General features: G+C 39.3%; 1 protein-coding gene across 5 annotated transcripts in view; it reads left to right on the top strand.

Moving 5' to 3' along the window:
• Window positions 1-18,708, top strand: part of OSBPL1A (oxysterol binding protein like 1A) — a 143,214-nt gene that overhangs the window by 26,380 nt on the left and 98,126 nt on the right. For 2 of the 5 annotated variants that reach the window (XM_023510208.1, XM_023510209.1), the window contains one exon: window positions 17,125-17,287. In XM_023510208.1, coding sequence (XP_023365976.1) covers window positions 17,125-17,287 — 163 coding nt within the window. Of the gene's footprint in view, window positions 1-6; window positions 71-95; window positions 178-17,124; window positions 17,288-18,708 lie in introns of those variants that run through there. The other 3 variants (XM_012802073.2, XM_023510210.1, XM_023510211.1) reach the window with 3 other exon arrangements.

The following is an 18,708-nucleotide window of genomic DNA, read 5'->3' on the forward strand; positions in this document are numbered from 1 at the left end:
GCGTCGGAGCTGGAGCTGGCAGCAGAGCGCGGGGTGGAGCGTGCCAGCCGGGGTCCGCGGACCGGCCCAGGTGGGTGGGTGTGTGTGCCTGGTCTGTGGCTTTGTGGGGCACCCGAGGTTGACGGAGGACGCAGGGAAGAGAAGGGGGAGGAGGGCGGCCAGACGTGATCGAGGGATGTGAGTAGATCCAAGAATAGTTGGACATGTGTGCGGAGCGGAGTGCAGCCGCGGCGCGCGGGAGGGGTGCGCCGAGCCGGGGACCCTGCTGGCTCCCTGGTGCGGGTCTCCCTGCTGGGTGTGCTCGCCTCGGGGTTCCTACGGGGAGAGCCTCCCGGAGAAAAAGCCGGCTGACGGGTTTTTTAAAAATAATTTTTCCCGTTAAATATTAGTATTAGGTCAAGTGGGGCTGGAGTAGGAGGAGTAAGCTAGTGAAAGACGTTATTGTCCTCAATAACCTTCCAAGTTAGTGATTTTTCCCTTGTCTTTGCTCTGGCTGACATTGAGATGAACTTTCCACTGTTGAGAAGCTGCTAAAATTCGGAGAACATGAGGGGAAATGCACGAGTGCTTTGAAGAGAGAGAAGAAAATTATTTTGTGTTGGGGAATGGGGAGGTGGCTTTTAACTTTAATGTTTTGATGAAGAATTTCTGATTACTCATAGGCTTTCTTTGTAGCTTTAAACCAGTGGGGAATCACGTTCCCTAGCATTCAGAGCGTGTGGCTAGTTGTTTTGTGTTTGCTGTTGTGCTGGATTTTTCTGGGTTTGGAGGGAGGGTAGTAAGGAGAGGAAGATACCGGGAAGAGCTTAGTACAGCTTTTCTGGGTGATTAGAGCCATTAAAAGTTTCTTCATTTTAATAAGGTTCAGAGACAGAATTAAGGCATTTTATCTTGAAGGCGTAGCATTGCTTAGTAGGAATCTTTCAAAAGAGAAAAATGCTTGAAATGTGTGTTGGTGGAATAATTCGTTGCCTGAAATATGGGGGTCTAAATGTAAACTTTCTTTAGAGTTTGAGGACATACCAAACTTAATCTCTTGTCCAAACGATGTTTGATTTTTAGGTCTGAAGCTGATGACTTTGGCAAAGTAGCTCAATTTACTAGATACGTAATCTGAACACGAAGACCAGAGAGCTGTTTGGCCTCTGTCTCAGCACTACTTTTGCTAGACAGGAATTTTAAAGGAATTTTTTTTCAGTCTGAATGTAATTGCTGGACTCTAGTCTCCCCTCTTTAGAAACCCTTTGAAGGTTAAAATAAGGAGTTTTTTTGATGACGAAAATGACCTACATAATCTCTTTACCCTCAGTTGAACACCCGGCAGAATGGGGGAAAAGGAAAAAAAACCTTATTAGGTGTTCCATACTAAAAGAAAATGTATTTAACTAGTGTTCAGAGTAGTTTATAAATGTGGTGCAAGCCCATTTTAAATATTGTGTATCGAAATAACTGATAAAATAATTATGCAACATCATAATCTAAGCCCTTTGCACAGTTTATGACATCATTTACATTCTTTTAAAAAGTCTTGATAAACTTGTTACTATTTCTGGCACTCAAATATATGACTATCAGTTCTCTGAGGATTAAAAGAAAAATTTAATTCCTTTAAAAATAGACATTTAGAATTGTTTATTGGTTCACATTCAACATATATTCCTGAATTTTCAGCTTATTTTATATATAATCCAGAGATAAACTGTTGCAGATTAATTTTGGAATAACTAGGACATAAGTTATAAATAAAAAATTTATGCAAACTGAAGGTGGTTTTCATTTTGATAAGTTTTGGGGGAATTTTTGAACAAAAATACATAGTTTTTAATTATGTGCATGTGTGTGGGCAGGGGTGAGGGGAGGGAAAAGGGGTGTGTGTGGGCATTAGGCTTGTTATCTTTAACGTGAGCCAAGGTCTGTCCTGATGAGTTTTTGTATTTCACAAAGGTACCAAGATTATGATCTGCATGAATTGTGTTTGTCTTACTCCTCCTAATATGCTGGGGGTTATGTAGGCATAATTTTCATTTTTAAATTTGGGGTGTTAAGGTTGTAACCCTTATATATTTTTATAATGATTCATCGTGGATTTGATATGTGGTACTTTCTGTGAAATTTTTTCTTTGAGTAATTCAGTATTTACAGAGCATTTACTATGTAAGAGACTACTAGACCAGTCTGTCCTAATAAAACTTGAGTTTATTACTGGAGCTAGGTGACTAAATAGATTCTTACAGAAGGTACAATATTTCAGGAAGCAACAGAAAAAAGCGGGGGTGGGGTGGGGTGCTGAATTTTAGCAAATTGATCTTTAAGACTGGGAGAATAAAGAGAAAGCCCAGTTTAAATGAATAGAAGAGGGTCTTTTTTGAAGGACTTTCTAAAGTATACTTAAAGAGTTTGAAACTTATCTTGGGCAGTTAAAATCACTGAAAGATTTTGATTTTAATCAGATTTGCTCCTTAGCAAGGGCAGGATTAGAGGAGCAGAGACCTGAAAGCAGTATGACCAGGTGCAGAAATTCAGGAGCGATAATTAGGATCTGAATCAAGTTAGTGACTGTGGTAAAGGAAATGAAGATATGGAGCAGAGAGATACTTCAAAAATAAATGACACACATAGGAGCTCATAATAGATGGAATGTGGGATTGAAGGAGAGGTGGAGTTGTAGGTGACTCCCAGGTAGGGCATAAGTTACTGGACAGGTGACTAAGGTAGAGAATAAAGGGAGTGTGGGAAGGTGAGTGGCTTTTTGGACATGTTGACATTCAAGTAAGGTTGCCCAATAAAAATTTGGGACTCATTAGTATTGGGAGTCACCTAAATAAACATGGAAATCGAGGTTGAAAGACTGAATAATATCACCTATAGCTTGAAAAAGTTTGAAATCAAAGGATTGAATATAGACATCAACACGACAAGTGGAAGAAGGAGAGCCAGTAGAGACTACTGAGAAAAAGCAGCCAGCGAGGCAGGATAAACCTCAGAACAGAGGAGGCCAAGGGAAACAAGTGTTCCCCCAGAGTAAGGTGAGAACCAAAGCCTGTCTGTCAGATTTGGAGAGCAGGTGGTCATTGGAGTCTTTGATGAAAGAGTTTTAGAAGCATGACATAGGAAGAAGGTGGACTAAGCGAGAGGTCTAAGTGTGAGGGAAGTGAGGACGTAGAAATGATGAAGATAGACTTTGATTCAGTCTCTTCAGACATCTATAATCTGTGAATAACTATTATTTTATTCTTTTCTGTAATACTTATACCTTTTATTTCTTTTTCTTGTTCTTACTATACTGAGGCCTTCTTGGCAGTGTCAAATAGAAGCTGAGATGTTGGGAATTCATGTTCATCCCTAATGGCAAAATAAGGCATGCTCTGACTTCTAATGATTCACTGCTAAGAATGGCATTTAGCAGATACCATTTACCAGATTTTGTTCTTATGTTGTTGAATTTTTTTCATCATGAAAGGGTGTTGAATCTTATCAGATGTTCTTAATCTCTTAAGAGGATCATATGGGTTTTAAATTTATTAAGCTGCATAACCATATATTTGGACTTTTTCTAATGATAAGATATCCTTGGATATCCTTGTATACCTGGAATGAACCTAATTTGGTTATGATATATTATCTTTAACATTCTTGTGGTTTCTTTGGGATTTTAGCATCTCTGTTTAGGGGTGATACTGGCTTGTAATTTCCTGTTCTGTGCTCATCCTGGTTTAGGATGAAGGTTATACTGGCTCACCTCATAAAATGAGTGTGGAAGTAGCCCTTCTTGTGCTGGTCTCTGGAAGAAGTTCAATAAAATTGAAATGATCTGTCCTTTGAAACTTTAGAACGTTCTTATAAAACCATCTTTGAGGTTTTTTTAACCTACTAACTAGATATATTTAAAGGTTATAGGACTATTTTAGTTTTCTATTTCTTAGTGGATCAGTTTTGATGAGTTATATATTTCTAGGAATTTATGCTTTCCATTTAAGTTTTGATATTTATTGTTATATTTTCATGACAGTCTTTCTTTGTCTTTTTGACTTAAGTTGGATCTATAAGTATATATTCCTTTTTCTAATCTTTTTCTATTAATATTTATTTGAATATCTCTAAATTTCTTTTCAAATGAATCTATCTTTTTTTCTCTTACTAGTCTCATTAAAGCTGTTTTGATTTTTCAAGGACTGTCTTTAGCTTTGTTGTCTATGGCATATTTAAACAAATTAAATTTGGGGCTGCGCCTGTGGCTCAAAGGAGTAGGGCGCCGGCCCCATATACCGGAGGTGTGGTGGGTTCAAACCTAGCTCCGGCCAAAAAAAAAAAAAAAAAAAAAATTAAATTTTATAATTATCTGTATTACTTTTTGAGTTTCTTTTCTTTCCTAAGATGCATGCATGCATCTTCTGTCCCTTGAAAGTAGATACTTTGTTCCACTGTGAAAGTGAAAAATTTGTTCTTTTCCAGATTTTAAGTTGTATATTTTTTAGTTTTAGTATTTTGTGATACAGTGAATATATCACAGCTAGCTTTAGCCACTACTTTGATATTTGTAGGCTCTAATAATTGTAGACTCCATCTTTGCAGCCTGTAGACCACTGATGTATGTAGTATAGATCCTCCTCTCCTAATACTGAAAACAGCTAAAACTTGCAGTAGATTTAGGTGACATCCAGTTTTTTCTCTTACCCCTCTCATCCTATTTCCAGAGGCACTTCTGTTTCTTTTCCCCACCTTTCCACTCACCTCTTCCTCTTTTTCCTGCATCTGCACACACCATCCTGTCTATCTCTTGATACTTTGAGTAGTGGAAGAAGAAAGGTCATCATTCCCTTGTTCCCTTCCCCTACTTTTCCCTCTCTCCCTTATTTTCTGTCTCCTATTCTTGGAGAATTTTCTCAGCACCTGCTCAGCATACTCATTTTGCTCATGCCTTTGCCGCAGAACTTTGGCTCTGGCACCAAAGAGGAAAAAGCCAGGATAACCTGCATCTGGTTTTCTTGAGATACTCGAGAGTTCTCTGTTATTTACCATGTGATCTTTGTTATTTCTTATATAGTCCACCTAAAGATAGCCAAGGAGCATGTGGGAAAGCCTGGGAAGAAGGCATAACCGATAGGACATGAAGCCACTGCTACTTGGAGTCCGAGGCACGGTTTCAGTAGCAGGGCCTTTTCTTGCTCTTTGACTCCAGGCTGCTTATTCCAAGGCTCATTTCTTTCTGCATAACATGGAGTTGTTAACACAGACCCTTTCTCTTTACACCATAGGTTGCTGTGAGACTCAGATGAGATAAGGATAAAACCTGTTACTTTTATATAAGATACTTTCCTTGCTTTCTTCTCAGGAAAATATCTTAGAAGGAATTAGTGCACAATTGAGGGACAGTAATGGAGCCAGTGTAACTTGTGGCATGGTGCGTTGGATGAGAGAAACCCCACTGGGCAGCAGTAGGTGGTTGATAGGACTGACAGGGTGCACAGGAGTTGTGCTCAGTGGTTGGGAGAGATTCAGGGGAGGTGTGTCTGTCCTCTGGGAGAGGGGCACACATAACCTCCCAGGCTGCAGATGTGGACACTGTCCTGTCTGTGGCTGGATGCTGTGCTTTACTGACATTGCTGATCTTCTTATTTTATTTTATTTTTATTTTTATTTATTTATTTATTTAAGACAGAGCCTCAAGCTGTCGCCTTGGGTAGAGTGCCGTGGCATCACAGCTCACAGCAACCTCCAACTCCTGGGCTCAAGCGAGTCTCTTGCCTCAGCCTCCCAAGTAGCTGGTACCACAGGCGCCCGCCACAACGCCCGGCTGTTTTTTGGTTGCAGCCGTCATTGTTGTTTGGCGGGCCTGGAATGGATTCAAACCCGCCACCTTAGGTGCATGTGGCTGGCACCCTAGCCACTTGAGCCACAGGTGCCCAGCTGACATCTCTGATCTTTTACTTAGTTATTTGCAACATTCAGGACACTGGGCCTTTCTCAGCTTACTTGAGAAATTAGCATCCATTTACAATAGCATTTCTATGAGGAGGATTTTTGTCTTGTTCTTTTTAGGTTCTAAATAGCTGAATTAGAAATGTTTTATGAAGTATAATTCTTAGTGAAATCTCTTAACCTGTGATAGAAATGTAATAATTCTGAATATTTTCTTCATTTATTTTTGATAAGTACTTTGTTTTATGGATGAATTACTTAAAATCCCCAAGTCTTAGATTGCTAGAACATCTAGTCTGGTGGTTTTCAAAGTTTTTGATGGTGGTGAAGACAGGTGTGGGTGCCAGCAGATAAGAAGATGGAAGTATGGACATCCCTCATTTACTGTGGTCTCTCCGTAGAACACAGTTGGATGATTGATCTGTTCTCTTATTTTACAGGGGAGACCTGGGCCCACAGAGACAGAGAGACAGACAGATGGACAGATATTTACTTACCCAAGCTCATGTAGCTAGGAAGGGAGAAAACTTACAGCTAAGTCCAGGATTCTTCCGCCAAATTCAGTGCTAAAGAGCAACTCAACTCATCCACGGCCTGAATTGGGGAATTCATCCATTGGAGAAGACAGTCCACCTTTTTCAAAGCTGGTGTGGCCATTTATATAAGCTAATTTCTGAATTTGACAAAAGAATCCCAAATTTAGAAATAAGATAAGCAGATGGCCAAGAATAATTGAAATGTCTTCATATTTTGCACAGAATGCCTATGTTCCAAGTTCTCAATAGGAAATTGCTATCTTTTTCTTGAAAATTTTACTTGGTGTATGTTCTATTCTGTATGTTTTAGGGAGGATACAAAATTTGCTCATTTTTCAAGATATTCTAAATTTTATCCTCAGATTAACTAGACTGTCAAAATGCTGTAGCCTAGACTATATTTTCTAGATTTGCAGAAAAATGACCCTCACTGAGTTGAAGCTGTAGTCACATCTTCAGTTTTCTAAGATTTTTATTTCCTCATTTATAAACCTAGATGAGAAATTAGGGCTAAGGGCAAAAAGGGAATTTGCTTTTCCTAAAATCGATTTGGGTTTTGTTTTGTTTGTTTTTTTTCCCTGTGGACAATTAAAAGGACATAATTGTGTTTCTCTTTGTTTCGGCCTTAAAGAATTCAGAGGCAGATTTGTGGTTGATGCACAGTGTGGGTGCAGGCGCTGTCGTTTGTAGGCTGTGCCTCTCCAGAAGCTGTTCTGTGTGTTCAGAGCCTCCCAGTTCGGTAGTTGCTGCATTACAGAATTCTCTTGTGATTTAGTTGAGTGTGATTGTGCCCCAGAGCATATTCACGTATGGTGATTACATTCGGGGATTTTCTGCAAGTATTAGGTAAATAGTTTTTAAAATATTAGGAGTATGTTATTTGTACTATGGTTTTATTTTATGTCAAGAATGTATACATTCTGATATTAATTGACTTAGTTATCAATAATTTCTAGGACCCAAGTTAAAAATAGTTGGTAAGTAATATAATGGGAGCCTTTTTTTTCATGTTAATGTGAGTTATCCTTACTATATGTTTTTGTCCAGTGTTTGGAGAAAAAGTTATTTTAATTTTGGTAAAATATGCATAATGTAAGATTTGCCATCTTAACTACTTTTAAGTGTATAGTTCAGCAACAGACCTCTCAAGACTATTTGGGGCAGACTGTATACATTTAGCATAACGCCTGGCGAAAAGTAAATGTATATTCTGGCAAAACTTGAGAAGCACTGCTTTAAGATATTTATAACGTTTTCTTCAGATGGAATTACAACCTACTGAGTTGTGATTGCAGCATATCTAAATTCCTCCCCTCCCCAGTTCGAGAGCCATGAAAACACTTGTCAAAACAATGAAACATCATCATCTTATACAAGCAAAGTTATTGTCTTTCTTGGCTTAATGGTATCCACCGTGTATAGAAAACTATTGTCAGAGAAAGAATTGAAGGTATTTAAAAGATGGGAGTTGATCATGGGATAGCTGGATGGTGGAATAGTCCTCAGCAGTAGAAAGAACTGCTTGCTTACATTTGCAGCAACGTGGATGAGTCTCAAGAATGTTACTCTGAGTGAAGTTAGCCAGACACAAAAGACTGCGTCCTACATGCTTCCTTTTATTCGAAGTTCTAATACAGACAAGTCACAGTAGTAGTTGACTCGGCTGCTGGTGGAGAGGAAGGCGGGAGTGACTGTGAAGGGGCACGGGAGAATTCGAAGGAAAGGGGTCGTGGAAATACTCTGTTATTGTAATGGTGTGCTAGTTTCATGAGGTATATAGTGGTAAAAAAGCATTTGAACCATGCACTTAAAATAGATGAATTCCATGTAATTCAAATAAAGTTCAGTTAAAAAAATGAGAGTTGCTATGGTGTAACTTCTGTTGCATATAACTTTTTCTAGTTATTTTCATCAGCAGAACTAGCAGCTACAGAGCCCTTGAATAACTTCTGAATGTAATATTTGTTTAGATTATGATTGAACTTCTCTTCCTTTAAAAATGACTGTTTACCTCTCCAAAAATGAAATTTATTTTGAGGATATGTAAAATATACAAATCTGTGGTGAGTGATTATATAAGAGCAAGCTATTTTTAGGTAGAAGCTTTGCAACTATGATGAGACTGGAGCGTGCTTAACAAATCTCATTTTGGCCTCCTGTACATCTGAGAAAGTCACGTGTTTTGCACTATTTAAGAGGATCTTGAAGACATCATTTTGCATTTAATGTATTGTGAATCTGATGCAAACATTTGAGAATGCAAACGTCAATTCCTAAATATGTATATTTTAAAACATTTTGCTAATTATAAAATGAGATAGAAATGGAAGATATACAAAGGTATACAGAAAGTTATTTTGAAGCTTATAGAGAAGAACATAAAAACAAGCAGCCCCTGACAAGATTTTGGTATGTCTTAGTTTATTCATATGGGTGCGCAGACACCATACAGTGTACATTGCTGTTGAATATCCTCCGTTGTTTTTAGTAATATCAGAGTGAATTTTTTTGTTGTTGTAATACTTAATCTTCAAAAATATTTTTAAGACTGCATAAGAAATGTATCATTGTCTTAACTCCCACTGTCTGATTATGAGCAGTGTTTTACTATGTCCTTCTTTTTGCTCAGACTAACATTTTTATGTTTTGTTTATTTTTTAAAGACAGAGTCTTACTGTGTCATTGTGGGTAGAGTGCATCATCAGAGCTCACAGCAACCTCAAACTTTTGGGTTCAAGTGATCCACCTGTCTCAGCTTCTTGAGTAGCCAAGACTATAGGTGCCAACCACCAGTCCCAGAATTTTGATTAACTAGGCTGATTTAGAATGTTACCATTTTTATATAGCCAACATTGATTTATTACATTGAATATGTCTGCAGTATGTTTAATACCTGCCATCGTGTGGCAATTTAACATTCTGTTCTTTAATTTACATGATACATAAAAACTTTTTGAATTTTTTGTAGAATACATTATACTGTACTCTGAAATAATTTGGACATTATACATTAAAGTGCATAGTGCTTTTAGGAATATAATCCTATAAGTGCTACTTCCGGATTTTAAAATATGCATAGTGATGGATGTTTTAAATTGCTGGAGTAGTTCCTTGTGCGAGAATTATAATCAGCATCAAGTGGTTTAACTTTGTAATCGAAGAGCAAATTATTATGAGACGTGCACCAAACTATTTTAAATGCCAGGACCATTGACACAGAAGCGCAGTATACGTACTGCCACGGTGAGCACAGCAGAGCGGTATAGGAAACGTGCCCTGAACCCACTGTTGATAGCACTAGACTATAGAAGTGAACGCCACTTCTGCTTCACAAGACGTTTCTGTTCTCTGATCTTTGAAAAATGTGTAAAAACTAAATTTGTTTGTTAAATTGTCATTTGTAGATAGCATGCATCTGCCAATGGTTGTATTTTTGTAGGCAGTTATTTTTAAAGCATTTTGACAATACTAGTGTCAGATATTGTGGGTTTACATTGATTTTCCCACATAACATTATTACCTTTGTTTATTTACTAGGTCTCTTTTTCCTCCAAGTATTTCCAAGTGCCTTTTTATTGGACTGTGTTCTAGATAATGGGGTTATCCCCAGATTCTGCATTGATTTAAGTTTCTGGTGCTCTATTTTGGAAGTAATTTACCCCAACACAGTTTTAGCAGAGAGTGCTGTTTATCAGGCTTCATAAGGTCATTTTCTTTTGGCTTTCCTGTATGTCAGCAGCAAGATAAGTCCTTATCTTCTTTGCCATGGTGGAACCTGAGTGCAGGGAGGTGTAGAGGTCATTCTGAATGGGATTTCCTTTTATTTTTTGACTTGAACCAGATTGAAGAAGCTGGCAATGTCTTTAGGAAAGGGGCATTTTTTAATGCTGCCAGGAGCCAGTCACAATCAGCTGTAAGCAATGGGAAGATGCTTGAAGGTGCCATGTTTTGGGTTGACCAGCTGTGTAGGGCCTTGGGACTCATCTCATTTTTACTTTCCAGGTGAATTTCTTTCTTGTTGTGTATGTATCATATCAAGAGATTAGAGACTTCTTACTGCATCACATGCTGGAACCAATGAGGTTGATAACCTTCGTCTGTTTTCCTATTCTTTGTTTTCCCTCTGCACAGTGAGACAACAGAAGCAATTAGAAGAAAACGTCTAGTTACACCTGTCTGAATCTGTGCACATATACGCTGCATTTTCTCCTGCAGAGGCCAACTGTGCACTTGTGGATTAGCTCCTAGTCCTTTTTGCAAAGTCAGGAACATCATTCCAGCACTGCTCCCCTCTTACTCCTCCATCGTAGCCTCCCTCTCTGTTGAGCCTTCCCCATCAGTGTAAAAGCAGACTGGGTTGTCTTCTATCATAAAACCTTCCTGACTCCAGACTCCTTCCAGCACCCACCCCCGTTTTCTCTTCTCGTTCTCTTGACTTCCTCAGTCAGCTCTTTGCCTCCAGTATCCTTTCAACTCTTCACTGAAGCTGCCCTTGTCAGTGTCACCAGTGACCTGCACGTCACCAAATCCAGTGGTCTTTTCTTAGTTCTATCCGTATTTGATCTGTCATCAGTCTTTGGTGCAGTTAGTCACTTTTTTCTCCTTGAATGCTTCTCTTAGGCTTCCGGGACCCTACACACTCCTGGTTCCCCTCTCAGCTCTCTTGCGTCTCCTTCTTCTCTTTTTTCAGTTTCCTGTGCTAGTCCTCCTTCAGCTCATCTGTGGAGTTTCAGTCTTTGGATTTCTTCTCATTCCCGTCTCTCTTTCTTTCTTAGTGCTCCTGTCTAGTCTTAAATATAATTTATTTGTGACTGACTCCAGCATCCTGCCTGCAGCCCAGACCGCTCCTTCCTTGAACACCCAGTTGATGTGTGAATGCCAGCCTGACATCTGCACTTGGATGTTTGATGGCATCTCCCACTTAACCGTGTCTAAACTCGAGATCCTGACCGCCCCTGTTTCTTCTGCAGTTTTCTCAGGTTAGGTAATGGTGATTCTGTCCTTACTGTTGCTCGGGCCAAACCATGGAGCGAGCCTTTATTCCCCTTGTATACTAGGTAGTCAGGCTGTCAGCAGATCCATCTAGGCCTTTTTTCCACAATATATTCCGTATCTGACCACTTCCCCAACACTTCCATTGCTCTTACCCAGTTGTTCAATAACCTCTTTAGGGATTTTTTTTCCTGCTATTTCTCCCCTTCTCCTGCTCCCGGCATAATAGCCAGGGGATCATATTTAAATGTAACTAGTAACGTCATTCCTGCTTCTCCTCCAGGAGCTTCCCATCTTACTCAGAGGCAAAGCCAGAGTTCCCGCAGTGCTCCGCAAGTTCTTTGTATACCCCTACCTCTCCTTCAATCACATCTGCCTTGGTCCCTGAAACAGTTTTGGTCTTAATTTATTATTTTTTCTTAAATATTCCTAAATACATATCATTGTGTAGTGGTAGGAAGGACTTTAATAAAGGTTTCAGGAGTACAGGGAAATTAATGATGTGCAGTGAAAATCCAGAAGTTTGATGTGATCAAGGTGAAGCATAGCAAGAGTGTAGTATATTGTAATGGAGATGGATTTCTGAAACACTCGATCATGCCTCAGACATGGGATCAGAGCTTAATTTCCCTAGACCCTGGTGGTAAGAGTGTGACCCAGCCTGGTAGTGGATTTGGAAGTAAATCACATTGGCCATTTGTGTTTACATAGGAACTCCATCCTCCACTGAACAGTGTGGTGGTGGGACCTGAGGGCTGAAGAGTTCTTACCAGCTATAAATGATCTGACCCGCACCTTTTAACCCCTGTGGCAAATGTAGGGAGTCACCTAAAACATCTTGAAAAAAAGTTTAGAAATGAGAATCTTGTTAATCCTGTAACCACAAAAGTAAAGTATCAGTTGTTCCTTAACTGAGAAATTAAACTAGATACATATTTTTATTTATTTTATTTATTTAAATTTTATTTTATTTTATTGGCCAGAGTCTCACTCTGCTGCCCTAGGCAAGAGCGCTGTAGCATACGCCTAGCTTATAGCAATCTCCAACTCTCAGGTTCAAGCAGTCCTCCTGCCTCAGCCTACTCAACAGCTAGGATTACAGGTACCTGCACACTACCTGGCTGAGTTTTCTATTTTTAGTAGAGTTGGGGTCTCTCACTCTTGCTCAGGCTGGTCTTGAACTCCTGAACTCAAGCCATCCTACTACCGTGGCCTCCCAGAATGCTAGGGTTACAGGTGTGAGCCACTGCGCCCAGCCCTGGATATGTCTTTTTAGCTCAAGATCTAGTACTTAGACTCAAGCTAATACATTTGGTTATTGCAGCTTTCCATCAATAATAACATCAATGGCAGTGGCACCTGTAGCTCAAGAGGCTAAGGCACCAGCACGTATACCAGAGCTAGCAGGTTTGAATCCAGCCCGGGCCTGCCAAACAATGACAACTACAACAAAAATAGCAAGGCGCCGTGGTCGGTGCCTGTAGTCCCAGCTACTTGGGAGGCTGAGACAAGAGACTTGCTTAAGCCCAGGAGTTTGAGGTTGCTGTGAGCTGTTACATCATAGAACTCTACCCAGGGTGATAGCTTGAGGCTCTGTCTAAAAAAATAAAATAAAATAACATCAATGGCAAAGAAGAAAGGAATAAGGCTCATGCTTTTGAACTGACCAGCGTGTGGCCAGTTGAAAGCGCTACACCAGACTGACCATAAGACTAAAATTTTACCTATCTTATAACTGGATAATCGCACATGGTGTCCTGTGATTCCTCACTTAGTGCCGTCTTTGCCAGATTTAGTGACTATCTCTGCCTCATTTAGCTTTTGTGAACCATAGGTAAATAAGAAGGCACTTTCTAAAATGAAAGAGAAGATGAAATGTGTGTAAGCTGGCTGGCCCATGACTTTTCAGAGTGCTGGATTTTTTTGCTGGCATCCATTCACTTTGGAAGTACTCACTGTGAAATTCACCTTCTAGAATGAGATTAAGTCAGATGAAAGATTGCCATACTGAAGTGGTTTGAGGAAGCAGACTACTGCAAGGCTAAGTTTGTGCTGTAACAGTCTCTGAGGGACTGCAGACACGGAGCAGTGTAGATACATTCACTATTAAGCATATGGTGGTTCAGTCCTTAAGTTTTACCTAATAAAAAGTATAACATTGATCATATGTTGATTTTTCTTGTTGGAAAATCATAGAGCTTAGGGTGCATGTTTTCTATGTGATTTTGAAAGATAAAATGTCAGCCTTATTCTAGAAAAGCCCTAACATAATTATAAACACCTCTGTTGGGATACACTAGTTCTGTGAAGTGAGTTCTTTATTCCTGTAATAGTAATAAGGATAGGTCTGGGCACAGTGACTCATACCTGTAAATCCAGCACTCTGAGAGGCTGAGGCAGGTGGATTGCTTGAGCTCAGGAGTTTGAGACTAGCCTGAGCAAGAGCAAGACCCCATCTTTACTTTAAAAAAAAAAAAAATAGAAAAACTAGCCTGGCATCATGGCAGGTATCTGTAGTCTGAGAATTTAAAAAGCTTAATGATGAATATGCATATATTGATATATATTATAAGTAAAAGTATTGTGTATGAAATTACAAAGAGGTTTTGCAGCAGAGATACAGTTTCTGCTACAGTATAATTTATAAGCTAGGAACTGAGAATTTCAAAACATAGTTTAAAAGTAAGGTGAATATTATGTATAGCATGGAATACTATTCAGCTGCAAAGAATGGAGACTTTACAACTTTGGTTAACCTGGATAGAGTTAGAGAACATTCTCTTTAGTGACTAAGTAAGTAAGTATCCAATATGCTTAATACTAATACGAAGCTAGCAGATGAAATAATACATGCCCACACAGAGAAAAACTCAGTTTAATTCAAGGTGGGGAGAGGGGAGAGAAAAGAAGGGGCAGAGGGGAATTGGTCTGCTCCCACCTAATGTGAGGGTCTATGGCACACCTCCTGGGTGCGGGACACAACTGTGACAGGGACTTTACCTGACAGACACAAACATTGTAACCTAATTGTTTGTACCCTCATATTAATCTGAAAAAGAAAATTTAAAAGATGAATATTTTCTAGAGTTCTACTCTGTGTATCTTTATTAGCAGTTCTACACTAATTTTTAACAGTAAGATTTATCTTAGTATTTCTAAAGTATTGAGACTGTAGATTTGGAATTACATTGTTCCGATGATTCTTCTAACGGACTAAAAAGCATTAGCCGCAGTTAAGTGTGCTCTTAGATGCCTCTTGCAGGCACTGAGAGCTCATTGCTAGAACAGTTTCTGTGATGTATACTCATACTCTCATATATGTCCCGTACATGATGGGAGAAATTGCCATTTTGTGGATATTTCTATACCTTCGTATCTTGAGTGCAGAAAATTTTGTTAGGCTTGAAACTAATAAAAGTACACTCAGATCAATAAAAAGATAAAACAAGGTAAGAAATAGAACCATGGTTAGAACTTCCTCCTCTGCCTTTCACTTTCAAGAATAAGTGAGAACAGATGTAGATGTGGCAAAAGTGAAGAGATGCTTATTTTAGATGGATAAAGGATAAATTGCATTTTGAATAACATTTTATTGAAAGGATTGGATATTTTGGGACCTTGATCATTTATTTTGCCACTTTGCTGAAATCTCATAGATGAATTGTTGAAATGTATACATTTGTCAAATAGAGAGGATAATTTAGTTAATTCTTATATTTAAAAGTTCAGTATCCTTAGCACCTTTGCATTTTGGTGTTGGCAAGGTGTGAGCTTTTTAAAGCCAAAAAGAGAAGACAGGCAGGGGTAAAAGAATTTGGATCTTATTGCAGTGTTGATTTTGGACTCTGCAAATATAACAGAGCTTTCCTATTCAAAGAAAAGATCATTCTGAACATTCTGCTCAATTTTGTAGTCCTCGATTAACCCATTGGATGGAGGAAGAACATTTTTTTTGTTTTTCTTAAGTTGATTCTAGCCATAATTCAGGTGTTTGCTCCTTTGGAGATACAGTTTAGTATGAATATTAGCCAGTGTTCTTCAGTATCCTAAAACTGAAATTATATAAGTATTTAATTTTTTTCAGTTTTGCTTGTCTTCTTACCATTTATTTCTATTTTTATTTTATTATCACAACTCTAATAATCTTGTATTGATAAAACACCAAGGTGCCTATAGAGTGAAACTATTCCCAAGGTAGTAAGGGTTTAACCCTGTTTCTTCACTGAACTTAACGTTTCAGTGTAAGTGTAAGTTATATCCAGGACTTGTAGAATGTCGTGCCTGATACACAGCTTGTCAGGGACACAGGGTGCTCCAGAGCCAAAACACAGGAGGAGAAGCTTCATGCTGGGAGGCCATGGGGTGGCGAGTGGGGGGTGGGGGGTGTCAGGAAGGGACAGTGAGTGACCCTGATGGGAGGTTGTGAGACGGTCTGCAGCTCCTAGGACCCAAATGTGTTAAAGGTCACCCCCTCAAGTGTTTTCAAACTGTTGGAACAGCCCCTGGGTTTGGACCTTGAGGGGACCTTGGGAAGCAGAGGGAAAACCAAGACAGTGGCTTCTCATCAGTACTCAGGGGTTCCACACCACAGTTTTGCTTTCTAAAATGTCTATTTTATGTGTTGGGCTTATATTTGAGAAAGAAGTTCTACTGTTTAAGTGGGAAAAAAAGTTTGAAGATCAATGAATTGAAGACTTCCAATTAGGTTATCAGGTGATTAGTGGAAACCTCTTGTTTTATAGGAGAGGAAACTAAGGAACAAGGAACTTCTGAGAATACATAATTGCTATGTATTCCACTGGCTCCCAGTTTTTCTGGCTTTTGTCTACAGTGCATATTGACCCCAGAAATTGAGCAAGATATTAAGGAAGAGTAGTGAATTCCAGAGTTCAGATGCAAAAAAAGGTGAAACTGTCTATACCAAAACCGTGCTATTTTATGAAGTGTAAGTTACTTGCATTTTAGAAGATTTTGGTCAGCCACAAGGATTGGATGGAAGTTCTTGAATCAGACTGGAGGAATGCATTGTATCTATAAAGGGTGACAGATCAAAGCAGAGCTGCCTTTTCAATAAACATTTTTTAATGTACTAAAGAGGTAAAATGTGGAATTGAAAACGAAGTGTGGAATTGAAAACGAAGTATGGAGTTGAAAATGGAAATTAAATGTTTATAGTCATCGCCTGGCAACTTGTTTCTTTCATTTGATGTACCAGCTATTTTAGAAGTAAAAATAGAGGATTTTATCTCATGCTGTGATTTGTGGTATATGTTTTAATGTTTAGAATGGTTTTAATTTTTTAATTTTGTTTAAAAACGGTTTCATAATTTCATGATTAATGTTGTGAGAAAAATATTCCTTATTTTTAAAAAAGTCTCTATGATTTCTGAATTGACTAATGCTCTTCCTATGCCAGGATCCTGATCATTTGAGCTGAATTTGTTTGCTAGTTCTTAATCTATTTTCATTAGCTAAGCTGTTGTGAGAAAAGGCCCCATGGGAAGACCGAAATTAGCTTCGTAATTCTGCTCATTCATCCGTGTGTATATAACATGACTGTTTTCATTTCTGATGTTGCAGTTGAACTGGATCAAAAGCAAATAATTTGCACATCCTCTGAGTAAGTCTCTGTCTCCTGTCACTCTGAAGTCTTTTTTATGTGCCTGTTTTCTTCTAGGTGAGGAATTTTAAATTGGAACAGGAACAAGAGAAAAACAAAATTTTGTCAGAAGCACTGGAGACTCTAGCCACTGAACATCATGAATTAGAGCAGTCTCTGGTTAAAGGATCTCCACCTCTCAGCATCCTTAGTGAGGATGAGTTCTATGATGCACTGTCAGGTAACTCTGCCGTCCTCCCATCTGTGCTGCTGCTGGTGATTTAGAGGCCACCACCTAAACGTCTTTTTAGAGCATATGTTACCTTGAGTTTCCCAGAACAAACAGAGGTGTATCAGTATAGCTTCCCAAGTTACCTTTATTTGGTGTGTCATGTTACTAAGGCAGGAGTCTGAAAGTTTGGCCTGCAGTTCCTCACTGACTCTGTCTATACTGCACATGTGTGCCGTGCTGGGATTGGAGTGGTGTTAAAACTGCCCACATTTGATCTAGTCCTTTATTCACGGACTGTTTCTTGTATATCTCCTAGTGCTGTCACATGTTCCTAGGAGAGAGAGAGAGATGGACAGTTTCTGTCCTTAGAGAGTTTTATAAAGGATGCAGAAAAGCACTTGCTTACAGTTCAGTGTGCTGAATGCCTCGGTGGAGGTGAGACCACCATGTAGCTTGAGAAAAGGAGGGGCTTAACTTTGCTTCTGAAACACATGCAGAAGGACAGTGTAGCATGCCTACAAGAGGCAGGAACTCCAGGGCCCCTGACGCTCCCCAGCTGTGTGACCTGGGCACGTTCCATGACCTCTCTGGTTCACAGTTCCCACATATTTCGAACGGGATAATTGTAGCATGCATCTCAGCAGGCTGTGTGATGAACCAGTTGGTGTGTATACACAGTGCTTAGAACAGTGTTGGATGGTACTCAGTACTAAAACTGGGAGAGGTATTTGGAAGGTTGGTATTGGCTTTCCATTAAAAGGACAAATGGCCAAGTAGTTTTAACCTTTCAGGAATTTAGTTTAGAATTTTTGAGGCAGATGTGAATGAAGGAGGTGAAGGGAACAAGCAGGGCAGTGGTTGGGGATCAGTGAGTCTGAGAGGAAATAGAGCATATACAGTTACTGGGTATCAGACAACTTGACCGTGGAAGCAGGAAAACTATGTGAAGCAAAGGATCAGATTCGTAATAGGAAATGACAGCGAGGATGCATGGTAAGAGTTGGTAGAAATGAGAACCAAAGATCAGGTGTAGGAAGTTAAAATGGTATGATAATTAGGACAAGGAAAATGATGTTGGTAGGACGTAGAGGGATGGAGAAGAGTCACTATGTAAGATGAAGAAAATCAAATAGGAGTTTATTAGTTAAGGGTGTGCTAGAAGTAAATGAAGAGGAAAAAGTAATTTTAATAGCTAGGCTACGGAACAGTTAGAGAAAGATTATAACGACAATGGTATTGTCTGTTGCCTAAGGGATTTGTGAAGAGTAAGTCTTATTGGGAAGAGAAAGTAAAGGTAGGACTCGAAAGGGGTGGAATGAGTGATAAGAAAAAGGAAGCCTGAGGGAGGTGGGGGAGAGAGTGACTGCCCTAACTCAGCTGAGGGAGGTGGGGAGAGAGTGACTGCCCTAACTCAGCTGAGGGAGGTGGGG

The sequence above is a fragment of the Otolemur garnettii genome, unplaced genomic scaffold (assembly GCF_000181295.1).
Source record: "Otolemur garnettii isolate 467f Iridium unplaced genomic scaffold, OtoGar3 scaffold00012, whole genome shotgun sequence".
NCBI lineage: Eukaryota > Metazoa > Chordata > Mammalia > Primates > Galagidae > Otolemur > Otolemur garnettii.